Here is a 12,286-nt window from a genome sequence, read left to right as displayed (position 1 = left end):
CGATGCTCGAGGATTTTCGAAAATCCTTCGCGAAGATCGAGCTTGTTACAAACGATCAAAATGGACGATGAGAAACCTTTCTTTTTATTGGAATCTCTCGAAAACGGCCGGAATATTCCAAGTAGCGAAGTCGTGTACTTTTCAACGAGGAGTCCAGCCGTTTCGTCAGATCAGAAAATAATTCGCCCGTCCAAACGATAAATTAAGGAACAGTTGTTACTCGTCGACTCTGTTTCCTGCAAATAAAGGTACAAGTCCCTGTCCGTCGAGTTTCACCGAATATTGCTGCACAGTGGGAACATGTGCGGCGCATCGCGGCGAAGTTCTCTTTGCATGATTTAAATCAACGCCTCTGCAACTGAAACTGCATGAAAATTGCAGTCTGCAGAAGAAAATCCCGAAGTTTCTTCGGGAGAACTTCGATATATGTCCGATACGCGGAGAATCCTTTCCAATTCGGTCGCGGCCGAAGAGAAGCGGAGAGCTCGAGCGCTCGGCTTCCTGGCGAGCGTGTGCGGCCATGTTGATTCGAATTACCGAGCTGGCAGCAGGCGCCGGCCACGTTTCATTAATTAAAAGTTTCGCCGACGCGCGGCGGCCAGGAAACGAACGGGAAACATTAATTATATCCATGGGGAGGCTGACACGCCCGTTCTGGCAGTCTGCGCGGGGACAACTGGCAACGCACCCGCTTTCGCAACAACGGGCCTCGCATCCCCTGTTGTTCCACAGTTGTCCATCCCGAAGCACACGTGCACAGCTCGCTGGCAAAGACAACGCATGCAGTGTTTCGTGGCGGTCAGCTTAGAGACGGGCGATTTAAATAATACTTCCGAGCAGCGAATGAAAGAGCCAGAGGCCAATTTCACGGTCCGACGAGTGGTTTACGTTCCTCGGACCGATTCACGACGATTCCTCTCGATTTTCCGTGCCGTGTGCACGAGAGCCAATTTGCTCTATTGTTTTCGATTCTTTGAGCGGCGCCGTGCAATCAAAGTTGATTTTCTCGGCTGGAAACGAAATCTATGATGTATACGCACGATCTCGGTACGGAGATCGTGGAATTTCGTCGTCGAATATTGTTCGAACACAGCGAGAAGGTAACAGTAATGTCTCTCTAATTGCGGCTCGGGTTGTCCATAAAAATGGACAATTTTGGAAGAGGAGTCTTGTGATTCGTTTTTATAGTTACGAGTTGTCAACAACTATAAAAACGAGCTGTAGGGCTCGAATAATCGTATCTCCAATTTCCAAATTGACCGATTTTATGGACAATTTGGGAAGAGGAGATGCGATTATTCGAGCATTGCGATTTGTTTTTATTCATGAATTGTCAACAACTATAAAAACGAGCTTGCAAGGCTCGAATAATCGTATTTCCACTTTCCAAATTGGCCGGTTTTATGGACAATCTGAGCGTCAGTAATTATTACTGTACAGTAATTTCTCAATTGACGCAGAGATTGCGCAGAAAAATGGACAATTTGGGAAGAGGAGATGCGATTATTCGAGCTTTGCGATTTATTTTTATAGTCACGAATTGTCAACGATTATAAAAACGAGCTGTAGGACTCGAATAATCGTATCTCCACTTTTCAAATTGGCCGGTTTTATGGACAACCTGAGCGTCAGTAATTATTACTGTACAGTAATGTCTCAATTGACGCAGAGATTGCGCAGAAAAATGGACAATTTTGGAAGAGGAGATGCGATTATTCGTGCTTTGCGATTTGTTTTTATAGTCACGAATTGTCAACAACTGTAAAAACGAGCTATAGGGCTCGAATAATCGTATCTCCACTTTCCAAAGTGTCCATTTCTGTGGACAAACTGAGCGTCAGTAAGGGAGACATTACTGTATATCGAATCGTGGAATATACGGGAATTTGGATAAACAGATTTGAATTTGTGGCTAGAGATTTTTTCACGCAGCTACAATTCAGTATTATTTAAATACAAATCCGCCCATCTCTGGTCAGCGATTGGACAGGGCACACATTGTTTATTGATAAGACATAATCGGAATAATCGCAGAACACTGGAGACTTACCTGTCGGAAACCTGTGCGGTTTATCTTGATTTACAGTTTTACCTGTAGGATTGGACGTGGGGTCACTATCTACGTTTTTATCTTAACTAACGATTGGTCGGACATATCTACAATTACAATGATCTTTTCTCAGAGGAGGCACATTGTTCAAACAAATCCACATTACAATCAGGAGGTGTTATCTTTAGCCAGCTAAGAATAAATGAAAAAACCGCTGAAACGACATGGATGTTTGCTGCACGATCACAGGGGGTACACATAAATGCGCGCGGGGCCGTTCAATCGGGTCTCGCGATGCAACGGAAAACGAAATAACGATGAGCGGCACTTCGATGGATCGCTATGGAACACGTTCCGTGCACATGATAGCGCGTGAAATCGCCATCGTCGTGAATAAAGCTACCAGAGAAGAAGGGAATTCACGGAGTCACAAATTACCTATTCGTGTATAAACTTTATTACCAGCAGCAGTGCTTCCAATTTATTATTTTTCCGTACAATCAGTTCTTATCGCCGTACTGCGGATTTTTATACACCGGCGGAGCTCGTTCAAGCGACGGAAAATTTTCAAAGCGTGTATTAACCCCTTGCTTGATTACGTCTCCGCGCAACTTATTGAATTTCATCAAAATTCCACCTCGGAAACTAAAACGTTTCTACGTGCGAAACAGTAGCCGCCGTTTCATTCTTGATGAAGCAATTAAATCTGGGACAGGCTCCCAGAGAAGGGGTTAATTTCTCATTCTGTCAGCCTCGAAGAGAGGGAGAGAGAGAGAGAGAGAGAGAGAGAAGGAGAATTTTTCGGATAAAAATCCGCAGTGTTGTCATAAAGAATGCAGGGGAAGCGCTCGCAGCCCGGTGTCGCAGCGATCGCAAAGCCGTACAAAAAATCGGTACACCACAACCACCACATATAGACAGCGGGGGTAATTTTCATCGCAATAACAATTAAGAGGAGGGGAAAAAAATCACACAAGACAAAACTCATCCAATCCTCCAGTTAAGGGTGGCTGCTCGAACGACAAAAAGGGAGGTGGGGATATCTGCAATATGCAAGCGCGAGGAAACGCGGACGCGTTCTCGGCGTCTCCGTTTCCTCCGGGTTGGGCCGTTCGAACGCGCGAAATTGAGATCGCTGCCATTTGTCTAACGGAGAACAATGGGCGTTGCGAACGCGACGACGGTGCCGGATGGGTCGGGGCCGAGAATGCCGTCAGAAAGAAAATACGGGTTCCGTTTTCGGGCCTTCGCGTCTCGATTTCGATTTCCCGCGTTTCGTTTTCCGAAAGGGAACTCTCGCGGAGGCATTCCGGTCGGCGGCGAGGGGGCGGGGCTTGGTGGCCCTCGCGCCGCCCCCTCGCCGCCCACCGTCGCTCCGGACGGGAGTAATCGAGTAGTGCGTGAAAGCTTTATCGTCCAAGGTGCAAGGCTCTTCATTCCGTTTCATTCCATTCCATCGCATCGCATTCCAAGCTCCGATCGAAAGCAGATCGAGGAGAGAGAGAAAGAGAGAGAGAGAGAAAGAGAGAGTGAGAGAGAGAGAGAGAGAGAAAGAAAGAGACCGTGAAAGAGAGAGAGAGAGAGAGAGAGAGAGAGCGATCAGACCAAATACATTTTCTCTCTGTCGCGTCTATTTCCGCTTTATCTAGTTTTCGATTTTTTTGACCAGGCGATTCGGTCGATCGGTTTTTTCGTGTTTCTTGCCGGGCTCGTCCGAGACGCACCTCGTTGATCGCACGGAAAACACGGACGTTTCGGCGTCCTATCGCACTCTTCCCGTATGTTTATCGTTCCTATTTATTTATTTACTTTTTGGTTTGCTCGTTTCATTGGATGGCATATGCTTTGGTCGATTTCGTGCGACGTGGCGTTCGGTAAGCTTCGCCGCGGTTTTTCGTGACGGGGGCACAACCAGTATAAGCGGTCCAACATCGAACATCGCAAGCTTGTGTGTGTTTTTGATTGAATTGAGATTGATTTTATTTGCGACATTTTATTTTTTGATTTTTTTTTTTTTAATGCCTCGTGCTGGTGGATATATGTCGGGAGATGTCGGGGAGGTCTGTGTCCGGCGCCCAACGCCACGGTGTGGAACATACAAAGCCTCTGTGAACATTGTGCATTCGCTGTCAGTGGAAGCTGCGTGAGAAAGGCTGGAAGACACTGCCTTCCGGTAGACAAGGACAGGGGATCATGCTTCGCGACGATTCGAACAAGTACTTTCCCGATCCTTCTCCATTGAGGTACGTTTCCACCAGAGATACCCATTTCACGTGCGTACACGTGTATCGAAATGCGTGAATAATTCACGGGCACGCGAGACTTGCATGGAAATATTCAGCAGTTAACGTATCGTAAATATCTATAATTTCCATATATAATTACACATATGTGTGTAATAAAGTATCCGAATATTAGCCCTTTGCACTCGAGTGGTGACTCTGAGGCACCACTAAAATGTGTTATATCACCTTTTAAAATAATTTTGATATTGACAATGTTCAGATTTAAAAAATTGTTAAGAGCGTAATTGTTGTGCGAGTCCCAAGAGTCAATTTCATACGCATAAAATGCATTTTGTCGTATAAAGTAGAAATACTACAAGTGAGAAAAATGATTTTATATTTGCAGTTAAAATAGATGCGAGTGCAAAGGATTATGTCAAGGTCAATTTCAAATGCATAAAATGCATTTTGTCATATAAAATAGAAATACTATAAGTTAGAAAAATGATTTTATATTTTCAGTTAAAATAGCTTCGAGTGCAAAGGGTTAGATCTTTTCTCAACTAATTTCTGATACGCAAAAATTTGTTGTTAAGAGTGTAACTGTTGTGCGAGTCTCAAGAGTCAATTTCACATGCATAAAATGCATTTTGTCGTATAAAGTAGAAATACTATAAGTTAGAAAAATGACTTTATATTTTCAGTTAAAATAGCTTCGAGTGCAAAGGGTTAGATCTTTTCTCAACTAATTTCTGATACGCTGAAATTTATTGTTAAGAGTGTAACTGTTGTGCGAGTCTCAAGAGTCAATTTCAAATGCATAAAATGCATTTTGTCACATAAAGTAGAAATACTATAAGTTAGAAAAATGATTTTATATTTTCAGTTAAAATAGCTTCGAGTGCAAAGGGTTAGATCTTTTCTCAACTAATTTCTGATACGCAGAAATTTGTTGTTAAGAGTGTAACTGTTGTGCGAGTCTCAAGAGTCAATTTCACATGCATAAAATGCATTTTGTCGTATAAAGTAGAAATACTACAAGTGAGAAAAATGATTTTATATTTTCAGTTAAAATAGCTTCGAGTGCAAAGGGTTAGATCTTTTCTCATCTAATTTCTGATACGCAGACGATCAGTTGATAGCTTGCAAATCGAACCATAATAATTTCTATTGATATACTTGAATCGATTAATTTTCTGGTTCTACTCGTACAGAAAAAAGCACACGAACTAAAACACGAATACATTAATTACACGTGTACGCGTGTAGACGCGTATCTTAAATACACACAATCGAAATTTCGATCTCTAGTTTCCACTTGTTTGTTCGCCGAAGCAACAACATTTCCGTTGCGACACACGGTGCAACGTTTAGCATGCAACTGCTTCCAAATAGGATCGTCGCGGCCCATAAATTGTGGCAGTGCCTGTAGAATATGATCGGAGAGTATTCGCGAGAGTATTCGGTACCCGCGCGAGAGAACGATTGCAATTATCCGCCGTTGCAAATCAATAGCAATTTTATCGCGCGGAAAGAATGCGGACAAAATTCGTGATGATCGTTTCGATTAAAAACACGCGCCATTGAATTGAAAATCCGTCGATGGAAAATCTCTCCATATTTCGTCGCGGCGCGTTCTCCGATCGATGCTCGATGCACCATAATTTCTACGCAGCGTAATCAGCCGATCCTCGAAAGCGAAACATCGACGAAGCATCGTCGAATCGTCGGCAACGGGAGCGAATCGACGGAGCGGGCCGTCGATTCGACGCGAGCAGAGCTACCATGAATTATTCAGCGGCGGTAATTATAGAATTTCGAGTCTGTTCGGCAACGGTCAACGGCCGGACCCCGAAACAACTCGAAACCGGATTTCTCATTGAGAAATCTCGAACAATGAGGCGGCTCTGCCCGCGGACAAGGAGCCGAAGGGTTGCAGCAATGGGTAACGAGGCAGAACATGAAAAACAGGGTTTAGGCGGGTAACAGATGTACGGGCCGAGTCGCGGGACCTGAGCTGCTGGCTACACGGAAACTACCGGAAAAATCGACTACGTTTTTCTCTAAAAGTCCCGCTACTTCCTGCCGCTGATTGGAACAGCGGCCGCCCCGGGTTGCAATTATCTCTTTCCCGCGGCGGAAATTCCAGCGACTCGCAAAGCTTTTACTGGCGGAGTTCTTTCCGTTCGAATGAAAATTGAAAATGAATAGACGGAAGGTATTAGTTGCGCGCGCCTTTCCGCAACCTACCGTGGAATTACCTTCCCGAAGATGTCGCGACGTTAATTCATATTACGTGCTCGACTGTTATTTTCCTTTCATTGAATTTCCGCTAGAATTCAATATAATAACCAAGAACATTATAAGATAAGGAAGACCATATCTGACCGCGGGTGAGTTTTATTTGTTATACGGACGCGTCGTAAGAATTAGATCGAAAAGGATATAAAAGAGAAATAAAGAGAAAGGATAAAATCAGTTTTCTTGCTAGTTATTTGAAAGATTAATGAGCGGGGCAACTTCTGTGCCTGATCGTTGCGTTTAAAAATCGTGAACTAATTTGCGACTCGTCGTATTGTTAAGGAAAAACTGCAGTGTACAGAAATATATTGTCTAAAAAACATAAAATATCAATAAAATATTATAAAATATTAATAAACTATAATATAAAATATTAATAAATATTAATAAATACATATAATATTAATAGATATAAAATATTAATAAATATTAATAAATACATATAATATTAATAGATATAAAATATTAATAAATATTAATAAAATATTAATAAACAATAAAATATTCAGTATAATTTTACAATTGTGTCTGACCATTACCCGACAATTCTACTCGCAGTGCCTATATACTCTGTCGAGAACTTCGTGAAAATTCGATCAAAAGCCCCCTTCGTTCGTTAGTACGACCCGCTGCAGCAAGTCAAAAGTGACATTTTCTTCTTTCTGTTAACAACTTCGCAATTTACCCTGTTTTTTTTTATTAAGTTGCAAACAAATCGAGAAACAGCGTGTGTTTCAGAGATCTCGCTCGTAATGCGAGATTAGAGTGAAACGAATCTAGCGTAGGGAGCGATACAAAACGGCTCTTTTCATGCCCGTATAGCTTTTGTTACCGTGCGATTTTAATTACAACACTTTTATTCCCAGCGAAGTCTGCGTCGTTCTCATTCAGGGAAATTTTAACTGTGCGCGTCAGCACGGGACTAAAATACGGAGAGACTATTGCTTTATTGGAGCAACGGGAGAAAGTAGCACGACAAATAACCGGAACCCTCTTAACCCTTGTGACCGTCCCTCGCGTCGATTCGACGCGTTTTTCACCGCCTCTGAATAGCCGTTGTGTTCTACACGTCGTCGTTTCGCTATTTGCGAACGGTACGAACGTGGTTTCAGCATCGTCAATAGGCTGGCAACCTTTATTCAAGATACAAATTGCTGAATCGACCGAGGCAAATAGAAATGAAATTCAATATTGTTTCGTTCATTAACGATTTCAATAAATTGGAAACGATATAATGGCATTAATATAATATATATCTATTAATATTTTATATATACATAATCGCCATATAATGGCATTTTTAAATTGCCTCGATCGTGCTACTATTTCGAATTTTAACCTGCTCGAATTATAAATCTTTCATCGCGCCCGTTACAAACTAAGGCGGTACCTTTCGTATTAACAATAGAATGGAATAAGTCATTCGATATCCGGGCAAAAATAATGTCGTTCATTATTAAATTATTGCACGACTGTATGCAGAAGCGACAGCGAAGAGACGGAAATGCGTTTGAAATTTTAATAATAGAGCCATTGTATCGAATGCCAATAATTGTCTCGAGAGCCGAAGATAGAAATTGCTGATCCCTGGTACGTCGGTTCCAACAATTACACTTACTGCTGAATCACCCTTGTGTCTCCTGTTGCTCTCAGAAATGCAAGTACAATTTCAATTATGAATCCTGCATCGTATCGATCGTTCGTAATCGTTTCGAGTGACGAAGACAGAAATCGGCGATTCCATCGATGTCCGATCAAACATTGACATCGAGCTACAAGAAACACCGTTTCGCTGTCATCGGAAACCATACGCCTGGAATCGCCTCGAGTTACGACGATGCGAATTAACAAGATATATTCCTCGAAACAAATATCCGCCCGCACTGCCAAAATCACCGGAGAACCCATATAGGAAACGTTCTCCAGCTCTCGACTGCGTAAACAAAGTAATCCTCCGGTCGTCGAGCACAATTATCAGCGCGAGTAGAATGAGCAAGTGTTGGTCAGACACGTGAACCAATAGACGGGTCGCATCGCGAATCGAATTCTACGGTAACCTACAAACCCGACTCTACGTTTCGGTCGAAAACATTGCACGTCGTTGGACCGGAAGCGCATCCTCGATGCGCGTCACGCGACTCGGCCTCGAAGGGTAATTTGGGACGGACAAGTTCGGAATCGAAATAAGAATAAAGAGCATATAGTATCGGATAGAGAGACAGTGATAGAGAGAGAGAGAGAGAGAGGGAGAGAGAGAAAGATAGAGAGAGAGAGAGAGAGAGAGAGAGAGTAAGGAAAACTCACCGTCTCGTCTTAACGCGACGATAACGGCGATAGTCGTTGGCGTTGACGTCGTTGGGGTCGAAGCCCCTTCGGTGCTTGGGCGGCGAGGACATGGTCGCGGCAGCCTTGCTCTTGCCGGTGTCCGGGATGCCGTGCGGCTCGCCGGCAGCGACGATGTTGTTGTTGTTGCTGAACGCAACGCAGCTGGTGTTGTTGTTTCCGATGTGCAGCGAGGTGAGGGGCGGCGGCGAGGGCGGCAGTTGGGCGGGGACGAGGCCGGCACCGTTTACGGAGATCTCTTGGACCGTGATCGCGTGACAGCGGCAGCTGTCGGTCGAGGCTGGTGCTGCTGGCTCGCCGATTACGAGGCTCCGATCCCCGTGACCGACGTGGCTCTTTGGCACCGCGTTCAGCTCGTGCCTGCTAACCCTACCGGCTCCCGGCCCACCCATTCAAATCCTCGATTAATCGCCCGGTCACTCCACCTCTCTCTCTCCACTCTGCCGCTCCTCGCGCTGCCAATCCTCCTCGGATCCGACTGGAGCCGCCTGTTCCCTGGCGCAGCCGATCGGCAGCACGCTTTCAGACACTCTGTACGCTCGCGAAGATCACCACCGGGCTTCGTCTCGGCCGCGGTCTTCTCAAGGGGCTGGTTCGCTGGTGTCCAGACGATGTCCTGCGGACCCGGCACGATCGTTGACGGTCACCGCGAGCCGCCGCGGTCGCGGCGACGGCCCGCAACCCCGTCGTCCCCTCGACACCCCGAGGACTCATGCACGCGCGCGCGACTATCCCGCGACTCCCCCGCGATTTACCCAACGTAGATCTTCCCGCGATTTTCCCGCGACCGCCGGCCACTGTTCTGTCCGGCCACCTTGCGACGCACCCACGCCACTGCCGAGCCACCCGTTCGCGACCGACTCACGCACGTGCGATCCCATCGCACGCAGACACTACTTCGTGGCCCATCTCTCCGGTGTGCACAGGTGTGTCTCCTAAGGGGACACACGGCAGAGAGAGGCGAAGAGAAAAAGAGCGAGCGAGAGAGAAAGAGACAGAGAGAATGAGAGGAAGAGCGCGCGAAAGAGACAGACAGACAGAGAGAGAGAGAGAGAGAGAGAGAGAGGGAAAGAGAAAGAAGAGAGACGGTAAAGGAGGAAAGCCAGCGGAGGCCGTGACAACGTGTACCGCGGCGGCTACACCAATGTCCAAACACCGTCTCTTCCTTCCGTTCCGCGATCACGCCGACTCACTCCGCGCGCACCAGTCCTCTCTCGCCCTCTCGTCGGCGTGAGAAAGAGAGACTAAGAGAGCGAGAGAGAGAGAACAAGCTCCGGTGGATTCCGCGCGGTGGCAGCACCGCGGCGACGCGGAAACAACCAGGTGCAATGTCATCCCTTATTCGAACCGGAGGAGAGAGAGAGGACCGAGGGGAGAGCACACCATTTGGCTCGCTTGAATCGCGTCGCGCAATCAGCGAACGGGGCTCGCCGACTTCTCCGCGATTGTGTCCAGGCTTCTCCACTCTCCGCGACGATCCTCGTCCGCCGTGAATAAGGATACGCCGGATGGATTGCCGGGAACGAGCCGGGACTGTTGATACAATGCGATCTACGGAGGCGGGGTTCCTCTGTGCCGAAAACGTCTTAGGCATCAACTGGGTCGGGCGAATCGCTACAGAAAACGGGCCGAACCCGTGGCCACGGACAGGTGATTCCAATGGCGTCCTATGGAAATAGGCCATCTGCTGGAACGCTAGGAAAGTTCTACGAGATCTACGGGGTGGCTCGGCGAGGATGCAACACCTACTCCCTACGCGATTGTTATCGAGCTTCGCCGAGCTGATTCGCAGACGCGAGCCGGATCGATCGGAGCTTTCGATCGATGCGTCGACGATCTTGAAAATGATTTGCTTCGAGGTCTGTTCGCTTGCTCAAACGTACAGAGACAATTAATTATTCTTCGAAGTGGGATCATTTTGTAACAACCGACTGCTCGAACTCGTTCGCGTGGGAATCGAATGACATTCCACGAGAACAATGGCACTGTTCGTAATTGAACTAATCGATTGGCTCCGCGACGAACTTTTCTGCAGACTCAAAGCAAACGTTGTTGCCTGAAACTCTGAGCAAACATGTTGTTTGAAACTCTGAGCAAACATGTTGCTGCGAACTCCGAGCAAACATGTTGTTGCTATAATAATAAATACGTAGTTGCTATTACTTATTCGTAGGTAAACATGTCGTAGCGAATTCCTCCGTGGTGACGGGAATCAGAACCGGTAATTTCACGGCTCGATAGAACGGCTAATGCATCTATTCGAGTAAATAAACGATTTGGAAGAAACGTCCAGGCGAGGAAAGAGCAATCGCATTCTGATCGGACTGCACGCACGCGCGCGTCCGATCGAGCGATCGCTCGATGTCGCGCGTCTCGCGTTGCCCTAACGAGTTTCGGGGCGCTGGTTCGGGGAGCGCGACCGGAATCTTGATGAGGGTGCGGAGGTCGGAAGGCGGTGATAATCGGTGCTCGCGGGACGCGACAACTTCTGCCGATTAATTGCCCATGAGTTTGGAGGTCTTACGACCGACTATCGCGAACATCCTCTACCCTAATTACCGCCCGAGACGCTGGATCGTTCTGTTTGTTTGCCTTCTTGCAGTCGAGCGAACCAATTCACGGGCGACATGCAACTCGCAGTTCGGAACTGCTCAAGTATCTTCCTAGCGAGTTCGACGGGAAACTTGTTCCGTTTCCAATGCACTCGGCGACGGATGTGATATTTTCGAGCAACGCGGGACCGAGCGACGAGAAAGACGATTCGAGAATCTGATAACCTTCGGTGATAGACTGGAAGTGGATAAGATTCTAAATGTGCGCCAACATTTTACGTTAATTCGTGCTTCTCGGGCGTATTTCGCGACTGCGAGGCGCATCGCTCGGCGAACGAATTTTTGGGGACGAAGTTAAAATCGACCTGGCAACCAAGCAGAAGCGAAACGTTGCAATAATAATTACAGAGAGCTAAGGGAGAAAGGATTCGAGTAAGAAGAAGAAATATTCGCACAGCGCGCTATTAATTAGAGAGGCGATTTTAAATCCTTTCCCAGCCGAATCGTCGAAAATAGCCGCGCTGCGGTAACGACGAGGCATTCTCGCGAGCGAGAACACCGGGGTGGAAAAAGTGGAGCACGATCAGAACCGACGAGTCATCTCTGCCAAGGTTTGAGGGTGGCCGGTAGCGTAGCCTTGAGAATCGGGTGAAAAGTGAAAAGTTGGCGCGGGGACGAGGCGCGGTGGAATTTCAAATCGCGGGCAGTCTCGCGTTCTGCGGGAGGGGGCATTGGAATATTTAATCGTTAAACATGTGCACGAGAGATTGAAATAGAGAGGGGAGGTAGAGAGAGAGAGAAAGAGAGAGAGAGAA

At 46.6% G+C, this 12,286-nt stretch overlaps 1 protein-coding gene across 7 annotated transcripts in view; it reads right to left on the bottom strand.

Moving 5' to 3' along the window:
• Positions 1–12,286, bottom strand: part of shaker (potassium voltage-gated channel protein Shaker) — a 489,510-nt gene that overhangs the window by 331,901 nt on the left and 145,323 nt on the right. The window contains exon 1 of one of the 7 annotated variants that reach the window (XR_004490632.2): positions 8,881–10,136. The exons of 2 other annotated variants lie outside the window; for them this stretch is intronic. Coding sequence is in view for 4 of the 5 variants with exons in the window: in XM_033473822.2 (XP_033329713.2) it covers positions 8,881–9,311 (431 nt within the window). In the remaining variant the exon portion in view is untranslated. Of the gene's footprint in view, positions 1–8,880; positions 10,945–12,286 lie in introns of those variants that run through there. 4 more of the 7 variants (XM_033473822.2, XM_033473814.2, XM_033473800.2 and 1 more) reach the window with 4 other exon arrangements.

The sequence above is a fragment of the Megalopta genalis genome, chromosome 1 (genome assembly GCF_051020955.1).
Source record: "Megalopta genalis isolate 19385.01 chromosome 1, iyMegGena1_principal, whole genome shotgun sequence".
In the NCBI taxonomy this organism is placed as follows: domain Eukaryota; kingdom Metazoa; phylum Arthropoda; class Insecta; order Hymenoptera; family Halictidae; genus Megalopta; species Megalopta genalis.
Note: the sequence above shows the minus strand (reverse complement) of the source record. Positions and strands in the feature narration are given on the sequence as shown.